The sequence below is a fragment of the Mus caroli genome, chromosome 11 (assembly GCF_900094665.2).
Source record: "Mus caroli chromosome 11, CAROLI_EIJ_v1.1, whole genome shotgun sequence".
Classification (NCBI taxonomy): Eukaryota; Metazoa; Chordata; class Mammalia; order Rodentia; family Muridae; genus Mus; species Mus caroli.
In genome coordinates, this window is record NC_034580.1 from 64,528,863 (window position 1) to 64,551,748 (window position 22,886).

The following is a 22,886-nucleotide window of genomic DNA, read 5'->3' on the forward strand; positions in this document are numbered from 1 at the left end:
TGGACTTGCCAATTTTATATGCCCCAGTACAGGGGAATGCCAGGGCCAAGGGGTGGGGGTGGATGGGTGGGGGACTGGGGGGGGAGTGTATTGGGGACTTTTTGGATAGCATTGGAAATGTAATTGAGGAAAATACCTAATTAAAAAAAAAAAAAGAGCTCTTTTAGGTCAGATTTGGTGCCTCACAACTTTAATCCCAGCACTTGGGAGACAAAAGGCAGGTGGATCTCTGGTCTACAGAGCAAGTTCCAGGACAGTCAAGACTACACAGAGAATCTCTGTCTCAGAAAGTTAAAAAAAAAAAAAAAGTCTTCAACAGGCTGGGAGGCATCCTGATTTTTCGGGTCCAAAGTCTTCTACCCTGATGGCATCTAAACCTGAGAATGTTTCCTTGGGCCTCCAAATGAGCCACACGGGTGAAGAACATGGTAGATCTATGAAATGATGAGCGTGGGAAGGGAAAATAACTGTGCAGTGCTTTACCACCCAGCAGGCTCGGCCCTTCACCATGCCAGCCGCAGCTCTCCTTAAGCTCCGAACGCCAAGTCCAGCTTGGCAGAAGGCAGGGGCAGCATCTGGACACAAACCCAAGTGCAAGGATGCCTTTCCTCCCTTCTTTTATTCTTTCTGTCATTTGCAGACAGGATCTTACTATGTAGCCCAGGCTAGCCTCATCTTCTCCCACACCTGACTGACTATAAGGTCAGGAATTGAGACAGATCAGATGTGGGGAGCTCTCCTACCTGGCGGACCCAAAAGGGCATTTGGTGGGTGTGGGGTGAGCGATGATGCAGGTTGAGGACCACAACACTAAGGATAACGGAGAAGGTGACAAGGACCATGGTAAACATGAGGTACTTGATAATGATGGGCACCGCCAGGGAGGTCTCAGGCACTTTGTCAGCCAACAGCAGCAAGAACACAGTGAGCGTCAGCAGGGCAAAGATGGAGAGCCCCATCTTCTCTCCTGAGAGGCAGTGAAGGCAGAGGATTAGTTTTTTGTTATATATATACACATACATACACACACACACACACATATACATACACACACACACATACACACACACACACATATATACATATATATATATATATAGAGAGAGAGAGAGAGAATTTATTTATTTATTTATTTATTTATTTATTTATTTATTTATTTATTTCATTGAGACAAGGACTTCCTGTGTAGCCCTGGCTCTTCTGGGATTTGCTGTGTAGACCAGGCTGGCCTCAAACTCAGAATTCCTCCTGCCTCTGCCTCCCAAATGCTGGGATTAGAGGCGCGCACCGACGCCACCAGAAGGATTCGTCTTTATCAGAAGGACATCTCTATGGCATAATCAAAGGTCAGGTCTCCAACCTAGGGGTAGGCTTTTGGAAAAGCCATTTGTATGCAAATCTCTCTGACCCCGTTGTTCCTCCAGCTCAGACTTCCTCTGAACGTCAGGCTTACATTCATTTTGTTGTTGCTGACTATCTAACAGACATCACAAACCTAACATGTCTACAAACAAATTCCCTCATTAACAAAACTGTTCTAGTTAGGCCTGGCACAGTTCTGTATCCCAACTGCTCTCAAGGCTGAGACAGAAGGGTTGCAAATTCAAAGCCTGCTTCTGGGCTACAGAATAAATTCAAGGTCAACCTGGACTGCCTAGGCAAACAGGGCTGGGTGAGGCTGAGAATCCAAATAAACTGATGCGATGCTAGTCTTGCTTGCTTGCTTAGGACTCTGGATCCAATTCTCATTACCAGAAATTTTTTTTTTTTGAAAGGAAGTTGGGATGTAGCTTCCATTATGTTATTATCTTACTAGTGTAAAGTAAATTAGGTCTAGCATGGCATTGCACCCATCCTAACACTTTGGTGATAGAGGCAGGAAGATCATGAGTTCAATGCTAGCTAGCCTCAGCTACATATGGAGTTCAAGGCTAACCTGGGCTACATGAAACTGTCTGGAAATGAGACAAACACACAGACATACAGACACACACAGAGACACAGACACACAGACACACACAGGAAAGGCTGCTGTTTCTATGGTCTGTACACCTCTGTCATTTCTAACTTGATCCCCTTTCCTTTCTCCTTTACTTTTTAAAATTATGTTTGGTTTTCCTCTTTTTAAAAATTTTTAAAAGATATATTTATTATTATACATAAGTACACTGTAGCTGTCTTTCAGACGCGCCAGAAGAGGGCATCAGATCTCATTACCGATGGTTGTGAGCCACCATGTAGTTGCTGGGATTTGAACGCAGGACCTTTGGAAGGACTGACTATGTATTTCAGATTGGCCTCAAATTTAAGATGATCCTCCTGCCTCAGTCGCCCAAGTATTGGATTATATTATGCACCCCCATGCCTACCTTTGTCTCTATCATTTTGAACCTCTCTATTTTGCCAATGTAGGTGACGGCCTCTCATTGGAGGGCCATTGTGCTTGCAATCTCTCCTACCTGGCACGTTCTTCGACCAGAAACCCAAGGGCTATTCCCTACCCACTTAAAGCCAAATACTTGCTTTTTGTTGAGGCATTTGCTAACACCAGGTTTTACTCATATTAAATTCTTCTATTTTTATTTTGTGTATATGTTTGTGCACACATATGCATGTGTACACATATGGCAGAGCAAGAGCCATGCCCAGAGGACAGTTTTCAAGAGTCATTTCTCTTTCCTCATGTGGGGATCAAACTCAGGTCATCTGGCTTAGCAGCAAGTACCTTTCCCATTTTGGTTTTTGAATGGTCTCAGGTAGCCCTGACTCTCATTGGAATGTACTGTAGTAGTCCAGGCTGGCTTCAAATCCACTGAGATTTGCCTCCCACATTAAAGATGTGTACCACCATCCCCAATTTTTATTTATTTATTCACCCCTTTTTATTCTTTGGGGCTAGGGACCAAACTCAGGGATGCTGTGGGTTTTTAAAAAATATTTATTTTATTATTATATGTAAGCACACTATAGGTGTCTTCAGACACAACAGAAGAGGGTGTCCGATCTCTTTAAGGATGGTTGTGAGCCACCATGTGGTTGCTGGGATTTGAACTCAGGACCTTCAGAAGAGCAGTCAGTGCACTTAACAGCTGAGACATCTCTCCAGCTCCAGGGATGCTGTTTTGAAATTGCAGCCTCTAAGGCTGAGGATGGAGTTCAGTTGGCAAGGTGCTTCCCCAACATACAGGGAGCCCTGGGCACAACCCCCAGCACCCCAGAAACTGGTGTGGTAATGCATGCCTGTGATTCTAGCTTCCCTGAGAGAGAGGCAGGAGGATCAGAAGTTAGAGGCTATCTTAGCTACGTGTGAGTTTTGGTTACTTGGGATACATCAGACCCTGTATCCAAAAAAGCCACAGAGTCCCTGGCCCTGTTCTCATTGGATGTTTTTGATCACATTTTAACTTATTTTGGGACTTGGGGTGGCACAAGTGCCATGGCACACACAGCCTGCAAGAGTGCATTCTCTCCCCGTGGCATGGAGACCCGAGGGATCAGACTGAGGTTATCAGACTTGGCGGCAAGTGCCTTAACCAGCTGAGCCATCTCTCTAGCTTGGTTTGATTTTTGAGACCAGATGTCACATACTCAGTCTGGCCTTGAGCTCACTGTGCTCAGAGCGTGACCTTGACTTTCTGATCCCCCTGTCCTCCCTCCCATCCCTGGCTCTAGGATTACAGGGTTTGCTACTGTGTCTGGTTTATTCTGCCATAAGGGTCAAAGGCTTCGTGCATGGGAGGCAAACACTACAGCTACCCCCCCCACCCCACCCCCAGCCCTTTTTTGAGATCGGATCTCACTCTGTAGCCTGCATACTCCCTGTGTAGTCTGGTAGCCTCAAACTCTTGCCTCAAACTCTCCGTTCTCTTATCTTTGAGTGCTAGTACAACAGGAGTCCACCCTCATTTAGTCTTTCCAAACTCCTTCCTGTTTTATTTTCCTCTTTAAAACTCATCCAGAGGGCTGGAGAAATGGCTCAATGGTTAAGAGCTCTGACTGCGCTCTTCCAGAGTTCCTGAGTTCAATTCTCAGCAACCACATGGTGGCTCACAACCATCTGTACTGAGATCTGATGCCCTCTTCTGGTGTGTGTCTGAAGATAGCTACAGTCTACTAGTATAAATAATAATAAATAAATTAATATTTTAAAAAAAAAACTCATCCAGAAGCTGGACGTGGTGGCATTCACCTTTAATCCCAGTACTCAGGATACAGAGGCAGGTGGATATCTGAGTTAAAGGTTAGCCTGGTCTATATAGTGAGTTCCAGGACAGCCAGGACCACACAGAGAAACTTTGTCTTGAAAAAATAAAACAACAAACAAACAAAAAAACTTGCTCTTTTGTAACCTATGATGGAGGACATCAGTTTATTGACAGGCTTCCCCACTAGAAGGAAGTCAGGGATTTTATTTACTTGTTTGCTGTCTGTTTATAAATGGGTTCTGGAGATTGAATTTGGGGCTTCATACATGCATACAAGGGAAACACTAAGCCAGCTAACCGACATCCCTGCCATGCCCTGCAGACCCCATTGCTAGGGATAGAATCCAGGACTTGGTGTGCAGTAGACTAGCTCTACAGATCTCCTCTAGTGCTCTACCACCACGGAGCAATAGTCTCAATCCAGTTATGTTGTTTTTATTCCCTGATACATTTTGAGTGCCCAGCATATCATAGGATTCCCACAGACAGAGTTGCATAAGTGAATAGACCAATCCCTGTAGCTTTTTCAAGAACAATATAGCAATTTGAAGAATCTAAAAATAAAACAGTATACAAAAGTGGCTGATTCTTCCTGTGTCATACAAGAGACCTTACAAACTTCATAAAAGCTACTGAAAGAAATAAGCTATACAGTTCACTCTATTTTAGGCCTGTAATACTAGGTTCCAAGATTGCCCTGTTCTAGAAGGAAGTGGTTGTATTTGTAAGTAGGTTCTTTTTTCTTTTTAACACCGTGTGTGTCTGTATGTGTGTGTGTGTGTGTGTGTGTGTGTGTGTGTGTGTGTTTGTGTACACAGAGCCTACTATAGAACACCGAGAGGTGTCCAAGAACAACTTAAGGGTTTCATATTAGACTCAGGCCCTCAAGCTTGGTCACAAGCATCTTAGCTACTGAGCCATCTTACAGGACCTGGGAATATGTTCTTGAACAGCATCCCTCTTCCTTTCTGGAGAGAGGACTGGATGTCATAAATGAGGAAAATGCAGGGGTCTGATTATTTGTTTTCATATTTGCTTGCTTTGTTTTTTGGAATGTTTTGAGACAGGGACTTGCTTATGAAACTCCAGGTAAGTTCATACTCATTTGCCTCAACCTGTTAGCAATTCTCCTGCATCAGCCTCCCAAGTGCAGAGGTCCTGACCTGAATGGGACGCCAGTGCAAATGACTTTCTCTCCCTCAGCCTCTGTACCCTTCTCTATAAAAGGAAATGACAATTTGGCATTTACCTGAAAGGTTATTGTAAAGATCAGAATTTACACATAGAATTCAATTGTATTACCTTCCAGCAATTGTTCACACGTAGCAAACACATTTCCATAGATCCAGCTAGGTACCAGGTATAGTTTTATTAACCTGGTCAATCTTCAGAATCATTTTATGCAGTAGAGACAGTGACTGTCCCATTTCCAGATCAGGAAACTCAGATACACAGTCATGATGGAACATGTTCAGGGTTACACCCTGTCGCTATATTGTACTTCCTTACAGAGAAAAGTCAGCTGTCATTTCCTACGGAGACAGCCAGAGAAGGCACCAGTTGGTGTCTGGAAGGTAGGAGGAAGGTGATTTGCTAGGAACGGGAAACACAAAAAGTTGGCTTAGCCTGGAATTTGGTTTGTCATAGACGTGGGAGCTCTGTGAATGGGAGGCTGGGACTCTAAAGGGAAGAGTGAAAATGTTACCGAGTGAAGAGAAGCTAGAAGTAGAGGGGATGCAGAGCCAGGACTTGGGTTTAATTGTGCATGGGGAGAACCTGGGCCTGTTGATAGCCAATCTGCGATGATTTGAGTTGGCAAAAAAAAAAAACAAAAAACAAAAAAAACAAAAAACCCCAAACCCTAACCTGGGGGCTGGAGAGATTGCTCAGTAGTTAAGAACACTTAGTGCTTGTCTAGATGAACTTCAGTGTGTTCATTTCACAAACTGGGGAAAAGGAGACGTCAAAAGGAACGACTTCATCAGACTAGCCTGTGGGCAAGTAGGGGATGGTCTCTTAATTGCTGGGTGATATAGAAGAGCCCAATCCACCATGGGACAGTGCCATTCCTGGGCAAGTGGTTCAGGACTGTATAAAGAAAGTAGCTGAGCAAGCCAGAGGAAGCAAGCCTGCAAGCAGAGTCCTTTCACCGTCTGTTTTTCAGTTCTTACTTTGAGCTCCAGCCTTGATGGTGAACTGTAACCTGTAAGCCAAATAAAACCCTTTCCTCCCATAAGTTGGTTTTGGCCAGTCTTTTATCGCAGCTACAAAAAAGAAAACTAGGCTAGTGCTGAAGTTCAGATCCCAGTACTATCTGCCTCAGGAGACTCAGGAATGCCTGGAACTCCAGCCTCTGTGTGTGTGTGTGTGTGTGTGTGTGTGTGTGTGTGTGTGTGTGATGTGTGGTGTGTGTGTGTATGGTGTGTATGTGGTGATGTGTGTGTGTGTGTGTGATATGTGTGTGATATGTGTGTGTGTGTGTATGCACAAATCTTTTTTTTTTTTCAAGTCAAAGTTTCTTTGTGTAGCCTTGGCTGTCCTGGAACTCGCTCTGTAGACCAGGCTGGCCTGGAACTCAGAGACCTGCCTGCCTCTGCCTTCAAGTGCTGGGATTAAAGGCATTGGCCATCACCACCCGCCTCATGTACAAATCTTAGAACGCCAAAGCAAACCTGAACTAAAAGGTGAGAAGGAAGATGATGGGATAACGCCACAGAGAGCCTGGAGCCCCTGCCCTTACCTGCATCTGGTGGGAGGTAGAAGACAAAGATGGCCAGGAGCGTGATGAGGATGCACGGGGCAATGACGTTGACCAGGTAGAAGAGAGGCTTCCGCCGAATAATGAGATAGAAGATAACTTCCTCACGATGCCCTTCCTTCCCGCCTCTCCGATCCCCTGGAAGTTGGATTAACCTAGAGGGTTTGTGGATAATCTCCCATTGGCCATTCTCTGGAGGAGGGAGACAGAATAAGTAAACCCAGGTGCGCCTGATATGGCAGTCTACCTCTAATAAACAAGCCTCAACTTCCATATTTGTTTAGTGTGTGTGTGTGTGTATGTGTGTGTGTGTGTGTACATGTCACAATGTGAATTCAAGGTTCAAGGACAACTTTTGGGAGTTCTCTCCTTCCACTGTAGATTCCCGGGACTGAATTCAGGCTGTCATGTTTACATTTCACGAGCTTCTACCACTGAGCTATCTCATCTTCCCTGTGTATGCTGCATCTATTTTTTGTTTGTCTGTTTTAAGAATCAGGGCATCTGAATGTAGTCTAGGCTGGCCCTGAATATACAGCAATACCCCTGCCTCACCCTGCCCCTCCAAGTGCTAGCATTAAAGGTCTGACTTACCACGCTTGGCTTCCTTTGCCATATTTGCAGTATTGATCATCATCCCCAAGATGCTGACCCCACCAGGTTCACTGAGCATCCATAAGAGAACCTGCCTCTCAGCCTTGGATGTGAGAACCACGTCCACTCACCAATGAAGGTCCCTTCATGAATGTAGACTTCCTGCCTCTCCTCTCCTTCAGGATCCAGGCCCGTCTTCAGGCTGACCTCAGAGCTGTCATAGCTGTAGGAACTAAACACCATGGTGCAGTTCTGCCAGTCAAAGGGGAAGTAGGTGACCTGGATGGAGGGGAAGACACTGGAGCTGCCAAAGACCTGGCAAGGAAGGACTGGGGGAGTTTAGAAGGTCACTGGTTACAAAGGAGAAGGGAATCAGAAATATGGCAGGCGACCTCTGAAGAAGGCAGAATCCCAAAGCAAGTATACAGGGTAGCGGAAAGTCAGGGCAGACAAACGAGGGGTTTGGGTCAGTAGGAATAGTGGCACTGGATTGGGAGTAGCTAGGGAGTGAGGAAGCCTGAGGACAGACAAAGCTTGAAAACCTGGATGCTGCAGCTGCTGCGGTACAGGCCAGGGGGTTGCCAGCGCACAGAACCCTCGAAGGATACCACGACATTGATGTCCAGGGCAACGTCGAAATTTCCGTCGTTGCTAAAGGGAAGAGATTTTTTTCATATGGGATCTGGATCTGTCCCCGGGAGACCCTGCCCCTTCCGAGATGGTACACACACACACACACACACACACACACACCATGGCTTACACTAATCCCCTCATGCCTCAACCCCGCCCAGGTTTTAGAAAGACCCTACTTGTTCAGCAGCACCACGTCAGGGAGCCAAACGGATTCAGCAGTGATGCGGAGAGAATCGATGCCATCGTGTTCTTCCGGGTCCCAGCTTAACCTGTAGTCGGTCCACTCCTAAGGAAGCAGAGGCTAAAGGGCTGTTCAGGCTAAAGGGCTGGGAGAGGCTTGAGGTGTCAGAAAGAATGCCAGGAAGAGGGGGCAAGGGGAGAAGCACAGGGCTGAGAAAAGGGGAAAAGGTTCTGGCTATGCCGTCACTGTCTGGGATTCACATCAACTGGTTTCCTCCCCCCAGTCCCGAGCCCTGGACCGAACTCTCTTTTTTCAGTCTCAAACAGAAGAAGGGGCCTAAAGAGATACCTCATTGGTTAAGGGCACTGGCTACTCTTCCAGAGGACCCAAATTGGATTCCGAGCACCTACATGGAAGGCCCAACCATCTGTAACTCTAGTTCCAGGAGAACAGGGGCCCTCTTCTGGCTTCCATGGACACCAGTTATGCATGTGGTTCACAGACATATGCAAGCAAAACACCCATTCACATAAAATAAAAATAGAATAATTTAAGAAATAACTGAAGAGATTGAACTAGCCACCCTAAAGTGATGTTCAACCTGCATGCAGTTCAGGATCTTTCAAGGATGGGAATTCAAATTAGTGATCCCCAAACTTGTGTCTTAAATTTGTTGATCGAAAATTTGTTTCAGTTATTATATGTGTACGTTGTGAGTTACTATTTAAAAAAAAAATCTTACTGGGATGAGGACTCCAGGAGATTAATATAAAGGAAACAGGGTGCCCTTCCCTAACTCACGGGGTCTCCATACCAGGTCTAAGTACACCTTTGTGCTCATTTCTTCATCCTTCTCGTTCTAGAATGGAAAAGTTAAAAGGCAGAGGTGAAATGAAGTGGGTGGAAACGAGGGTTCGGCGAGTTATTTTCTCCATGGAATCTCTAGTCCCTTTCTCTAAGTTGCACCTTCTTGGGTGCAAACTCCATCTCGTATCAATCTCGAAACACCAGACCCTGGTGCCTGCTTTCCTTTCTTTTACGTCCAGGTTAAGTCACGGGCCACGCCCGGCGTCTAATGGATACAACTCTGAATCTCCGCTCAGAGTTGTTTATTGACTACTTGGGCACCAAGCTCTGCTGGACTTTGCTAGAATATTACACGGCCCCGCCTCGAGGTCCTCCCCGTAGCAGGTCCTTCTGCCCCAGCTCCGCCTCAAAACCCGCCCACAGGCGAGTTAGCAGAACAGTATTCTGTACCTATCATAGAGGCCACGCCCACGAACTAGTTCATTGGTCTGATTTTTACCCAATCACCGCCAAAGGCTTGTCTGTCTCTTAGCATAACCCGCCCGCCCCCAGGCCGTCGATCTTCGGTGCAGCGTCTAAAGCCACGCCCCCGGTCGGTCCTGCCCATCGACTCCACCCGCAGTGCCGCTCTCACCAGGCTGATGAGTTGCGCCAGGGTGAGGCCGATGCTGACCCCGACGCGGTCTCCCACCTCCCGCGCCGGCCTCACCGAGCTATCATAGTTGGAGAAAAGTTTCTTAATCAGTTGGCCTTCGGCTTCCGACCCGCGGGCGCCTGACGAAGGAAAGCACTAAGTGACGCTCCCGGGGCTGGCCGTGACCACTGCTCGTCACTGCCTCTTGGAGACCCAAACTGACTTACCTGGGGCGAGGGGCGTCCCGAGTACCCCCAGAAGCAGAAGCAGCGCCCCTAAGGCCATGGCCCTGCCTCTTTCGCTCAGTGAAGTTTGTCCGGATAGCGGCCGAGGCCGTCAGGCCAGGGGAAGTGACGAGGCGCCCAGGAATGTGCACCTGTTGTCGGGGGACCAGACGCCAGCCCACCCGCCCCGCCCTCGGAACTTGGTGCCGCCCGGAGCAACTGCAGTCGCCCTCCACTCACAAATGTCAGATAACACTCCGTTGTATAAATCATCTTTAATTACAGAAAGCATGAAGTGGAGACCCCGTCCCCTGAGAGCAGTGCCAGGAGATGGGCGGAGCCTGAGCGGGGTTTGTATGAGGGAGGGGGGCATCTCTTGCAACAAGCCAGAAGTAAAAGGGCCTGAGGAAAAGTGACCTGTCTTTGAGCACTAGCCCCTCCCTTAGGACCTCCATAGATGTTTCCACCTACATCTGCTAGACTCGGAATTTACCTCCTATTTTACTAGAGGTTCCCCATGGCTTTCCCTGTTTTTCAGGTCCTTTTTGGGTACTTAAAACCCACCTGAGGTTTAAAAGCTGTAAAGTAAAGTAAATTCTATTTAGTTAGAAGCTCTGGGGATACATATGAGGTCTGGGAGCCCAAGAGGCTCCTCGTTTCCTAGGCCTGACCTGTAGAGGGCTCGGAGAAGTTGAACTTATTGCTGAGTTGGGGGTCTCTCTGCTGTGAGCGGGAGTCAAGGCTGTGTCCCTATTTGTCCTTTTTAATTCTAGAGTTATTCTCGTTGTAGACCTTAGCTTCCTGTTGTTTGAGACAGGGTCTCACATAGCCTAGGCTGGCCCTGACCTCACTAGGTAGCCCAGGCTAGCCTTTTATTTCCTGATTCTCCTCTTCTCCTTTACCTCACAGATGCACCATACCATATCAGAATGAAGGTCCTCAGCTTTTAAAAGGGATCTGGAAGGAATTCCTGCTGAGGTAGCTAAGTGTTCAGACACAGGTTCAATCATACCATGGCATTTTCTCCCTCTCAGCTTCCCTTCTAGGAGCCAGGTATATTCTTCCAGAATTCCAGTATCTTTCCCCAGACTCTTGTTTCCCTGGCAGAACCCCAGTTGGAATGCTGAAACTAGAAACCATGTAAAAGTAAGGTGAGTATTCCAGAGGGACTATTTTTAGAAAATTATTTAGGAAAAGCAAGAAGTGATTCTTGATCCGTTCATTACTGATTAGTAATCTCTCTCTCTCTCTCTCTCTCTCTCTCTCTCTCTCTCTCTGTGTGTGTGTGTGTGCGTGAATGCATGTGTGTGTGTATTGGCTTTTGAGACAGGGTTTTGCTATTGTAGCCCAGGATGGCCTCCAACTCAGAATCTGTCTGATTCAGCCTCCCGGGTGCTGAATTACAGCGTGTGCCACCAAGCACAGCTCAGAGCCAATCAGTTTTTAATTAATCATAGCTGAGTTCTACCCATAGCTCATCCTTTAATCACTAGAGAAAGTGGAAGGGTATGTTTAGAACTTACTCTAGTACAATAATATGGCTATACAGGCCCTAGCTCCATCTGGGAAGAAAGGGCTGAGAGTCATGGGCTATGTCCTAGAACTGAGATTCAGGAGGAAGTATGGCTCCAGAAAGGTCTAGAATACCACGTTCTAGAATTGGGTGTCTCTGGGATAAGAAGGTTTAATCCGTGGTGACCTGAGACTGGCCCCAATTCAGACCAAGGCCAATTGCTACAGTAGGAGGCCTCATTTTTAAAGCCAGGGGTGGGAGGTGTCCATCTAGGACAAGGATTGATGTGGAAAGGATCCATACTTGGGTTCCAACACATAGGGATGGCCCTGCCTGGCTGGGGTGACCAGCTCTATCAGAACCTGTCCAGACCAAGACAGAAGGTAGAGCAGAGAGAGAAGGAGATGCATTCTGAGTGCCAGTGGACCGACCTAGAAAGCTATGGCTTCGAGATGATGCAAAGAAGGACATGGCTTCAGAGACTGGCTCAGCCAGGGTGACGATTATTAACTCCCTTGCTTGAGTGTTGGAACCCGGGTGCCTTTTAGGAAAAAAAATGGGTGTTTTCTTAAGGGGTACGAGTTAGTGTGGAAAAAAGAGAAGTGATCAGGCAGGGTCATCTCAGGCACCCCCATCTTGGGACCTCTCCTGGGTCCCAGGATCTAAGAGCTCAGCAACTCCGGAGGTCCCCGACAGCCCTGAAGCTCCCACAAGATGCAGCACCTGCTGAGACCTGACTGCTCAGGGCATGTGTGTGGCAACAGGGGTGAGAGCGGCAAGGCCTGGCGCAGGGCTAGGACACAGGATGTGGCGGTGGCTGACTCACTGGAAGAGCAGGGAGCCTCCAGTCCAGGGGCTACATCTCAGTGGGCAGGGGGACTGGAAGGGGAGGTCTCAGGGACACTGTGGAGAGAAGGCTCCCGGTACATGGCCACTGTGGAGGGGAGAGAGAGGAGCAAGGAAGGAGAATTAGGCACATAGGGAGCCAGGAAGAAGCAGAGCTCTGAGAGGCCTCCCTTCTCTTACACTCACCCTTAGAGAACCCCAACCCAAAGGAAGAGAGTTTCCCAACCCCCCAAAGGTCAAAGCCTTCCTGCCTCCGTCTGCCATAACAACATCTTGTTGAACATTTATGGCCCGAGCTATGTGTCACTAAGTGTTCATGTCAAGGTCAATACCCTCCCCCATGACCCACCTTTTCTGGAGCCCATACCCACCCTCCAGGAGCTTGGGCACAAAGTGGGCAGCTGCCTTGGTCTTCTTGACTCGGTTTCCCTTCATGACCCGGCCTTCCTTGTCCAGGCCTAGGTACCAGGCCCGGCCAGAACGACGCTGACGGTAGAGAGCAGAGGCATACAGGACATAGTAATTCTCAAAGACGCACTCCTTAAAGCGACACTCTGCTGTGAAATGCGGCTGAGGAGACAGAGATCCAGAAAGAGGTGTGGACGCACAACACACACACACACACACACACACACACACACACACACACANAGAGAGAGAGAGAGAGAGAGAGAGAGAGAGAGAGAGAGAGAGAGAGAGAGATCACTGGTAGAATGGAGCCCTTGGGAAGAAGCAGCCAAGATATAATCCATACATCATTTGGAAAGGAGGACGGCAGCTACTCAGTCCATGCAGCAGCCAGAACACAGAGAGAATAGGAAGAACCCGGTGAACCACCCAGGGGCAGGATCTAAATTTACAGGGGCACTAGAAATAAGATTTCTTCTCTTCGTTCCCAACCTCGTATTTATCCGGAGGAAAGAGGAGGTTTGAAGGCTAAGAGGTGCCACAGTAATAGCTGGGAGAGTCAGGCATCCAAAGAGCCTGGGCCTCTTGAGGGAGAGTGAACTCTAGAGGGGGAGTTCTGGACTAGGCCCTGGACAGCCAAAACAGGAAGGACAGAGCCCTGGGTGTAAGTCCTCTTTGTAGCGAAGGATGGTTATGTGCTGAGGGTGTCCCCAGTCATCCAGGCCACTCAGCCTCATTGTCCTCTTACCGAGCTGTACAATAGCCCCTCAGCGTTCATGGCCATGTAGTGACCCAGCTTGGCACTCTGGATGGTGACCACACGGAGTCCCACAGGAATCAGATTGAAGTGGGCTGGGGTGGGGTGGGGGGAGTGGAAAGCAAGCAGTCAATACCCAGGTACCTCATTTCCATCTGAACCCCGCCCCCCAACTCCAGCCTCACTGCCTCCCTTGGGGCTCAAGAAGACAAATGGAAGGCAGCCAAGCCTGAAGAGGTGATAGGCTTGTCATCTCCTGTCCCCATCTCCCCACTTCCCACCCTGCAGCTGGTGTCCCTTCTCACTGAAGGAGCTGGTGTCCTCTGGGGTGCCCTGGATACTCCCATCGGGATTCGCCTGGAGGTAGAAACCCTGGCGGCAGAACAGTTTGGTGACGATGCCTTTGAGCTGAGGCTCTGGAGAGAGAGACATTTATCTTTGAAAATGACATCTCTGTTCCCAGAAACATTCCTACACTTGGCGGGATCACAGGAAAGAAGAAAGGGGAAATGAAGAGAAGACCGTTCCAGGGCCCCAGCTCCCTTACCCTTCAAGCAAGCTTCCCTCCACCTCGCTTTGATTCCTGAGGAAGCTGGGGTGTGGGTCCCTTCCGCTTTCTCTAATCATGAGCGTCAGCTTAATTTATTGAAATTTATTTAAATGGTTTAATTCCTTTTCCCTACCAGAGTTGGGGGCGGGGAGGAGGTAGAAAAGAGAGAGAGAGAGAGAGAGAGAGAGAGAGAGAGAGAGAGAGAGAGAGAGAGAAACGGACAGTGCCAGAAACGCAGGGCAGTGTGTTTGCAAATGTCGGGGTGAGCAGCAAGGTGACCACAGGGAAGGGGCTCCCCCTCAGAAGTAGGGGTGGGACTGGGCTTAACTGACGCTGACTCAGCACCTGCTGCTGCAGCTGCCGCTCGCTTGGCGCGGGCCTTGCTCTGGCACAGCGCCGGCCTGTCTGACACTGACCCATCTGTCTGTCTGTCTGTCAGTCAGTCGGCTGGCTCACGAGGGTCCAGTTTTCCCTGAGACTGAGCTTCTACCCTTCAGCCAGGTAACTGGCCTGGGATGGGGGACATTCAAACCACATCAAGGAAAAGGAAGAGGGGACAGGGATGGAGAGGCAGGCTGCATCACGTGGGGGCTGGGTCCCACTCAGAGGGTGGGCTGCGGACTGTACCACTACCTACCGTTGGTGGTGGGGGAGGAGGGCACAAGGGGCTACCCCTAAGGGAACCGGCAGCGGCCTGGAGCGAGGCCAGAGGGACTCCCTAACTGTCGTACCTGGACGGGAATCACATACCAACCCTTACATCTCTCCTCTCCTGGCGGGGCTTGCTCTCTGCCGATTTCCCTGTTCCCCCTTGTAAGTGGTACGACCCCCCGCCTAAGTCCCTGTGCAGGTCTTCAGCTTGAACTGTGTGTGAGTTCCTACTGGCTGAGGGTCCCCGGAGCCTGTGGGACTGGATTTCCGAGTCACACAGGAGTAATGGGAGGGGGTGCCCAGCACCCTTCTCGAAGCGCAGGTCACAGAAGGAGGGCGTACGGAGGGGGCTGGCTGACGAGGTAGCCTGCAAGGACACCCGGGGGAGAGCTGGAGAGATTGGCTCCTGGCCAGGCGAGCTCGACCAGGAGGAACAGAGCCAAAGCTTGGAGGGGCGGGAGAGCCGGAGCGGGGGCGGGGCAGCCAGGGCTGCAGAAACCCTCGGGGTGACCCAAGCGTCCAGAACCCCTCAAGCCCCGCCACTTCGGATGGAAAGAATCGCGAGAACCCGCACGTAGGCGAAGAACCGTGGGGGGTGGGGAGTCCTGTGCTGAAGGGGGGCTGACAGGAGCAGAGAAGCTTGGGGCGCCAGACTTCGCCCCTCAAACCTTCCCCCTGCCCTCGAAAGCAAGGAGACTCGGCATTACAGGCAAAGAGGAAGACCTGAAGGATAGTCCCGTAGATTCTGTCTTTCTGGCCCACCTCTTCCACTTCTGGGACATCCCCCTTCTCATCGGGCTTCAATCGTCAGGGTCCCTGGCCTCAGGCAGGACTTCTGTGGGAGACCCCGCCCTAGCCACACTCACCTGGGCCGCGGTCCTGTCGCGTGGGCCGCCCCCCGCACAGTCGCACCTTGGACAGCAGGATGAGGAGCTGCTTCTGGCAAAGTGACTTGGTACCGCGGGGACACACGCGCCGCTGCGCCGACACGGGCCGGCTGCCCCCGGGCTCGCGGACCTCCCGCTTCTGTCGGATCAGGCTACTGGCCAACGCCGCCATCGCGCCCCGGGAGGAGACACCCCCAAACCAGCAGGCTCCCGGAGCGCCCTGGGCTCCCCAAGAGGAGCCCTCTCACCAGGGCATGCTCAGGACCCAACCCACCGCCCCACCCACAGGATCTGAAGAGAAACCCCAGACCCCAGTACGTCCCCCCACACCACCGGCTCCCACCCTTGGGCCCTGACTAGCTCCAGCGGCTCCAGCAGCCTATGCACTCCTCAGCTGACCTCACCCATGAATTCTGTCCCCTAATGAAAGCTTTCCCCTTCCCTCCTCTATCCCACAGTCCAGACCCTCCTATATTTCTAAAATGTGTTCTCAATACCCTGAGGCTTCTTTCTACCCTATTTTGGGGCCGCTCCTGCCCAGCCTACTCTTACACAGGGTGTGGGTCCTAAGCTTTGTGGACATTAGCTCACCCTAGGCTGCTGTCAATGTCAAGAGGAGCCCAGCTCTGTTTTTTTCCTTTTCTATACTCTAAATGGAGTGGGTCTTCCACTTTCTTCAAATCCCCCCTCCACCAGCAAATATGACTCAAAATCCAGGCTGTTTAGGTTCAGTGAGAAGGGGTTCCCAGGCCCCCTGGCTGGATAATGCTTTTTCTCATTGTCACCCCCATTTCTAGTACCACAGAGTCCCAGCTGCTAACACCATTTCCTCACCTTGCTACCCTCCACTCCTTTTGAAGTCACCTCCAAACCAGCCCTTCTTAGTGCAGACACCAGGTGGTTGTCTGCAGGACCCTCTGTCGCCCCGAAAAAAGGAGCATCCGCCGTTTCTGCCTGTTTTCTAGTTGCCCCTTAAATTTCCCGAGGAACAACTGGCACTGCTTAGATCCCACACCCTCCAATCTAACAAGGCCCCCAAGAGAGGAGTGCACCCACGTTGTCAACACTCCTCAAACGTGAACAGGCCCTTAATAAGTCATAGCGCATCAGAGCTTCCTGCGCCAGGGCTTTCTCGTCCTCCCTGGGACTGCTAGAACACCCCTTCCTTTCCCCGACGCCCCTCAACCTGTCCTGTCCTGTTGATCCGGGCGACGGGTGCCGCGAGCTCCAGCTCCAGGCTCCTCCCTCCCTGTCACCCGCAAGCGGAGGTTCCCCCCAACGTCGGCCTAAGCGTCCCGGACCCCCAGGAAGGAGTAAGGATGTCTCTGCAGAGCGCCTCGGTTCGGCAAAGTCAGAGCACTGGGCCTGGAGGTTGGACCAGGCAGAGCGGCGGAGGCAGCGGCAGCGGCTGTGGGAAGCTGAGGCGGCGGCGGCGACAGAGGCTCCCCCTCCTCTGCGAGCCGGCCCGGGGGCGGGGCAGGGGGCGGAGACGCTGGGAGAAGCTGGGCGGGCGGAACCCTGGGGTTCCTTGGAAGCTCTAAGTGGGGACTGTCACAGAGGCAGGCGGAGTAGAGGCAAGGCCTACAAATCTCGGGGTTCAGAGGAGAGGAGACACGGAGCCTGATATGGCGGGGCTGGGAGCAGGGGGTCGATGGAATAGCCGACAGAGAGAAAATGAAAAGGGATTCTACTGCCTGGGATGGAAGTGAAGACAGAAATGGACGAGGAGAGTTGGGGGGAAAGTGGAGAAACCGGTGGCTGTGCCATCCAGTCTGGGCTGTGATCCGGCCTTAATATCTCTGGTTTGGTATGAGCCAAATTGATCAGAACTAGGTTTTCAAAAACCAGTTCCTTCCCGCATTTTGTCAGTAAATACATTCCTACTGTTCCCTGTCAGACTCTGAAAGAATAGGGGAGAGAGGTTCCGGGAGGCAGTACCGGAACAGAAGGGGGGCCAGCCAGATTTAGAGAACTTGGGCCTCAGGCAGGGCAGAATACTGGGGAAACCTTTTAGAAAAGAGACTTTGGACCCAAGCATACACTGTCTGTATGGAGGGAGCAGCAGTCCCCTACATGACCCTCTCACCAAAGGAAACACTTTCCATTCCCTTAGGAGTAAAATCTTTAATGGGTCCCGCCCCCTACGCCCGCTAAACCGCCCCCTTTGCGGGCAACCTTGGCTTCCTCTACAGCCTCACGCAAGGCCTGTGCAGGGTCCCCGCGGAGCTGGGCCAATGCCCCGCGCAGAGCAGCGGAGCCGTCTCCCACACGGAGCTTTCGGCCGCTCAAAAAATAATGAGGCAGCGCCCCGGCCTCTAGCACTCGGCTCAGCTCATCCAGTAGCCCAAGGCAACAAGCGCCGGCATTTTCCGGCCGCGCCAGGTAGAGAGCCGGGAGCCGCTCGCACGCCCAGTAGAGCAAGGTCCGCAGGAGGTAGGGCGCAGCGGCTCGGGTCCCCGCCACCAGCGGGCGCAGCAGCGCCTGGGCCGCCGCGTGTGCCTGAAGCAGCGGCGCGGGTATGCGCTCTTTGAGCGCCAGCTCCTGGCGGGCGAAGCACAGCTGCCATCCAGAGGTGCTCGGCTGCTCTGGGAGGCTGCCCGGCACTAGGTAGAAAGAGGCCGATTCAGAGACCAGTGGACCCGCCCACGAGTGGCTCCGAGCCGTGTCAGGCCAGCCTGTCACGGTCACCACCGGGATCAAGTCGAAGAGCAGGAGGTGGCGTGGGGGCTCTGGAGTTGCCAGGAGGACCGTGGTGACACCTGCGTGACGAGCTGCATGAACTAGCCGTGGGGCGCCTGGGACCGGGATCAGGGACTCAGCAACCTCAGCCAACTTAACGAAGAACCATGAAGTTACTTGGGTCGGGCATAATGTGGGCCATGCCTTTGGAGCCTCCGAGGGCTTTGGGACTTGGCTTTCGTCGGCGTCCAAGGCGTCGTTGCTCAGTGTTTCCAATGGTTCAGGAGTTTCAGGATTGGTAATGTCCTTATAAGACGACTGGGACTCTGAAAGGTCACTAGATGATTTTTGCAAAGACATGTGTGGCTCAGGTTCAGGGACATAATCATATGACAGATCTACAGAGTTTTCCCGGTCGGTGGGACTCTCTTTGCTATGGGTTTGGTGAGTCATATCACTTTCTTCTGGAACAGGAGGTCCTAGGCAATCCTTCCAGGCCTCCCGGACCAAAATTCCACGCATCAGTTCTGGAAGGCGGAGCCATGCAGAACAGGATTCCAGATCCAGTAGCAGCTCGGGCCCAGTGCCATCCAGAGAAAACACAGGCACAAGGAGTGTAAAGCCGGCATCGTAATGAGGTCCCCGGGAGTAGGGACCTAAGGGGGCGTGCCCTAAATCTAGGGAACCTTCGCGAATCCCACCACGAAGCAGCAAGAGTTCTGCCTGGGGTGGAAAACGAGGGTCTTGGCGGTGAACCAGACCTAAAGAAGAGAAAGGGTCGTGAAGGTATCCTGGTTCAAAGTCTGGGCAGGAAATGGCGAGGCTGGGGTTTGCAAATTCCCACAGTTACTTACCGAGTAGAGCGAAAACAAAATCCTTGGCTTGGAGAAGATCAGCTCCAGGCTTGGGCCCTTCACTCCAACTCTCCTGAACACCGAGCTCCTGAATTAACTGAGTGAGCTCCTGCAGCTGGGCGCCTGAGCAGAAGTCTATGTCTGTGAGAGGCCGGGCTGGGGCTGGGGGTGGTGGGCCCCACCAGGGGGCACCCCCCCAGACGGTGGAAGCCATGCTTCGCTAGCGTTTGGTGCAGTTAGCTTTGGCAGGCCTTTCTTTTGCGGCCCCGAACTTCTCCAGTTTTCCCCTCCCTCTGAGGCGGATCAAGGGTTACAGACAGGCCACAAGTGGGTCTTGGAGATGATGTGATCTGTATTTAGTCTTCCTAATGAACAAATGACTATTGCCTTCGGTTTTTTCTAAGCAGGTTGCCCCACGGTGAATCGTTTCACCTGACTCAGCAGGTTAAAAAAAAAAAAAGACTATTTGGTCCCTCCTGGGAATACAATAGCTAATCTTTACCACGAGCCTTTGCCCACCTCCCTTTACCTCTTTTTGAGAAGGGCTTATTGGTCCGCGGCTTTCCGATGAAGGGGTAGCTTCAAAGGTGGTGGACAGAAAGCAACATAAAAGATTCTACAGGTAACTTCCTGGTGGTCACATGTCCACGCCCTTTTCTGGAAGCTGTCTGGGTGGCTCCGGACGGTTCCGCCTCCTGTGAGAGTTCAGTCACGCCTCTCACCCTGCTGAGATGTTGCTACCCTGGGAGTTGTAGTTTGTGTTCCTCGATACAGGTGCAGCGGTGCCTACACAACCTTTCCGTTGTTTCAAAGTAGTGCCTACTGGAAGCTGTAGCTTCTTTTTTTCCTTCCTTTTTATCCCTTCCATTTATTTAGCTATTTGAGACTGGGTCTCACTGTGCAGCTCTGGATGGCTTGGACCTTGCTATGTAGACCGGGCTGACTGCATCTCAAACAGTTCATCCTGCCTCTGCCTCCTGAGTTCTGAGATTAAAGACATATGGTACCTTTTATACAAAGTCTTATGTAGCCCAAGCTGGCCTGGAATCACCATGTAGCACAGGCTGACCCTGAACTCACAGCAGGCTTTCTATTTCAGCTTCCTTGGTGATGAGAGAAGTTACAGGTTCCTGCCACTACACCCAGCTGGAGACAGTATATTATTCTGTCTAATCAGTCCTACACAAACACTCCTTGGAATTGAAGGATAATCGGTTGGATCCGAACAGTAAATAATGAACATACCCTCTGTTCCATTTTTGAGGCTCCATGGTCTCTTAGACAAGGCTCTTTAAAGGAAATTCTGACTTCATTTTGTTTTATCTAACTTGAGATATGGCTGGCCTGGAACTCACTATGTATATCAGGGGGGCTAGTTTTGAACTCGGAGATCCACCTGCCTCTGCCTCCCAGGAATCAAAGGCCTCTGATCATTTGAGAGAAGCTATGGCTTGGAAATGTCGCAACTGGACAACTTTGATTTTTTTTTTTTTAAGATTTATTTTATTTTAGGTATGAGTGCTCTGTCTGCATGTACACTTGTGTGCCAGAAGAGGGCATCAGATCCCTTATGGATGGTTGTGAGCCATCATGTAGTTGCTGGGAATTGAACTCAGGTCCTCTGGAAAAGCAGCCAGTACTCTTAACCGCTGAGCCGTCTCTCCAGCCCTTTGACTCTTTTAAAAGAAGGGAAAAGGGCTGGTGAGATGGCTCAGTGGGTAAGAGCACCCGACTGCTCTTCTGAAGGTCCAGAGTTCAAATCCCAGCAACCATATGGTGGCTCACAACCATCCGCAGCGAGATCTGGCGCCCTCTTCTGGAATGTCTGAAGACAGCTACAGTGTACTTACATATAATAAATAAATTCNAAAAAAAAAAAAAAAAAAAAAAAAGAAGGGAAAAGCTGAGCGTGGCCTTTAATCTTAGTGCTTGGGGTACAGAAGCAGGCTGATCTCTGTGAGCTCAAGGATGGTTTGGTCTGCACAGAGTTCTAGGTAGTGAGGACTGCATAGTGAGACCTTGTCTAAAATAAAATAAAATAAAACAGAATAGTGCATGATTGTCCAGGGTCAGAGTTGAGGTGGGGACTGGTGGGAAAGCATCTTCCTGGAGTCAGTGGTCATCATACTAAGGAATACATAGCTGACGTGGAAATAGACATCTGAGTCTTAGAAGGGATTGCAGCCAACGATGCTCACGTCAGACATGCAGAATCGTGACAGGAAACCACTTGGGAATTCAAAGTTACATGTACACAGAAGCTATTAGGACTAAATTGAAAGTCCAGAGGAAACTCCCAGCTAGGTTAGGTCAGGCCACAAAAAACTAGGGCAGGAAATTATATTCAGTAACCTATGCTACCAGAAATCAGAATAAGGGGTCAGAATATAGCACAGACACAGGATGGGACCGAGAGCGTGATAATGAGACAGTAAACCCATAGACATGAAGTAGGCTCATAGACCAAACCACCTATCACCAGCCAGGCCTTCAGAGACTCTGTCTGCTTCTCATCTCTCGTACATTCTCAGGCTAAATGATGAACCTGGGACATCTTGGAAAACTAGAGGATTGTGGGAGTGTGATGGCTCAAGCTCTTGAGCAGCTGAGGCAGGATGCCTACTTCGAACCAGAGACTCAGATGCAGGGTTCCAGGTGAGCCCAGCCTAGAGGGAGACTCTGCCCCAAAATTGGGGTAAGGTGGAGTCAATAGACAAACCTCTAGGACCAGAGCTCACTTGGGGAAGCCCAGACCTAAGGGTTTCCAGTCACTGCCAAATCCCTGCCTTCCCTCCCCTTCATCCATAAGAGGAGAAGCAGAGAACTAGGAAGACAGGTTTATACATCTGTGACCCGAGACCGGGTCAAGAGAAGAGCACGTGTTTGTTTACTTCAATGTATTCTTGTGTACGGGTGTTTTGCCTGCATGTGTGCCTGGAGCTCTTGGAACCAGAAGATGACCTCAATGCTCCTGGGACTGGAGTTATAGATGATGGTTAGTCATCCTAAGTGCAGGAATTGAACCTGTGTTCTCTCAACTGCTGAGTTCCCTCAAGTCCCATGTATGAGCAGCTTTTGCCTACGTGTGTGTGTGTGTGTGTGTGTGTGTGTGAAAGAGAGAGAGAGAGAGAGAGAGAGGAGGGAATTGCATATCTTGGAACTGGAGATATGGATGATTGTGAACCACTATGTGGGTGCTGGGAACAGAACCTGGGTCCTCTGCAAGAGCAGACAGTCTTCTCTACTGAGCCACTCATTCTGCAGCCTGTGAAGGCTGGGCTCACAGTTCAGGGTACTAGGCATAGGGTATGTGTACACATCTGTCTGAACCACTCTAAAAATCAACAACGTTCTCTGGTTTTTCTGAGGCCTTGAAAATACTGATACTACCCAGGCAGTGATGGCTCAGGCCTTTCTTTAGTCCCGGTATTTGGGAGACAGAGGGAGGCAGATCTCTGAGTTCAAAGCCACCCGGGTGTACAAAGTGAGTTCTAGGACATCCAGGGCTATACAGAGAAACACTGTCTAAACAAACAAACAAACATGTCAAGAATGGGTGAAAAGGAGTGTTCTTTAAAGAGACCTCTAAAGCATTACTTTCCAACAAAGTAGAATTTTTAAAAAATTTTATTCTTAAATCTTTTGTCTCTTCTCTCTGTGTGCGTGTGCCTGCCTGTGTATGTGTGTGTGTGTGTGTGTGTG

At 50.3% G+C, this 22,886-nt stretch overlaps 3 protein-coding genes across 5 annotated transcripts in view; all 3 read right to left on the reverse strand.

Moving 5' to 3' along the window:
- The window catches only part of Chrnb1 (cholinergic receptor nicotinic beta 1 subunit), a 13,108-nt gene extending 2,937 nt beyond the window's left edge, over nucleotides 1-10,171 (reverse strand). The window contains exons 1-8 of the mRNA XM_021176985.1: nucleotides 10,043-10,171; nucleotides 9,816-9,955; nucleotides 9,189-9,233; nucleotides 8,370-8,479; nucleotides 8,100-8,208; nucleotides 7,689-7,836; nucleotides 6,946-7,155; nucleotides 744-967 (exon numbers count right to left, since the gene is read on the reverse strand). Of these exons, the coding sequence (XP_021032644.1) occupies nucleotides 744-967; nucleotides 6,946-7,155; nucleotides 7,689-7,836; nucleotides 8,100-8,208; nucleotides 8,370-8,479; nucleotides 9,189-9,233; nucleotides 9,816-9,955; nucleotides 10,043-10,100 (1,044 nt within the window). The 5' untranslated portion in view covers nucleotides 10,101-10,171. The remainder of the gene's footprint in view (nucleotides 1-743; nucleotides 968-6,945; nucleotides 7,156-7,688; nucleotides 7,837-8,099; nucleotides 8,209-8,369; nucleotides 8,480-9,188; nucleotides 9,234-9,815; nucleotides 9,956-10,042) is intronic.
- A 136-nt stretch (nucleotides 10,172-10,307) lies between these two features.
- On the reverse strand, nucleotides 10,308-15,924 carry Fgf11 (fibroblast growth factor 11). Of its 3 annotated transcripts, none has more exons than XM_029484248.1 (5): nucleotides 15,631-15,924; nucleotides 13,869-13,979; nucleotides 13,555-13,658; nucleotides 12,770-12,884; nucleotides 10,308-12,486 (listed from the first exon to the last, which is right to left on the reverse strand). In XM_029484248.1, the coding sequence occupies exons 1-5, from the start codon at nucleotides 15,821-15,823 to the stop codon at nucleotides 12,416-12,418; spliced, it is 594 nt and encodes a 197-aa protein (XP_029340108.1). In that variant the 5' UTR covers nucleotides 15,824-15,924; the 3' UTR covers nucleotides 10,308-12,415. The 3 variants fall into 3 exon arrangements, with proteins under 3 accessions (XP_029340108.1, XP_021032894.1, XP_029340107.1); XM_021177235.2 differs by having other exon boundaries at nucleotides 12,770-12,968; XM_029484247.1 differs by having other exon boundaries at nucleotides 12,748-12,968.
- Nucleotides 15,925-17,755: 1,831 nt separating this feature from the next.
- Nucleotides 17,756-19,826, reverse strand: Tmem102 (transmembrane protein 102). Its single transcript, XM_021177591.2, has 2 exons — nucleotides 19,185-19,826; nucleotides 17,756-19,091 (listed from the first exon to the last, which is right to left on the reverse strand). The coding sequence occupies exons 1-2, from the start codon at nucleotides 19,396-19,398 to the stop codon at nucleotides 17,776-17,778; spliced, it is 1,530 nt and encodes a 509-aa protein (XP_021033250.1). The 5' UTR covers nucleotides 19,399-19,826; the 3' UTR covers nucleotides 17,756-17,775.
- Nucleotides 19,827-22,886: the final 3,060 nt, after the last annotated feature.

Bases quoted from the DNA above. Each gene is read 5' to 3' on its own strand.
- Fgf11 (XM_021177235.2), bottom strand. From the start codon at position 15,823: ATGGCGGCGTTGGCCAGTAGCCTGATCCGACAGAAGCGGGAGGTCCGC. The intron at 13,980-15,630 runs GTGAGTGTGGCT...CTCTCTCTCCAG, and splicing joins GCGACAGGACCGCGGCCCAG to AGCCTCAGCTCAAAGGCATC. The intron at 13,659-13,868 runs GTGAGAAGGGAC...ACCCCACCCCAG, and splicing joins AGAGGACACCAGCTCCTTCA to CCCACTTCAATCTGATTCCT.
- Tmem102 (XM_021177591.2), bottom strand. From the start codon at position 19,398: ATGGCTTCCACCGTCTGGGGGGGTGCCCCCTGGTGGGGCCCACCACCC. The intron at 19,092-19,184 runs GTAAGTAACTGT...TCTCTTCTTTAG, and splicing joins TTTTGTTTTCGCTCTACTCG to GTCTGGTTCACCGCCAAGAC.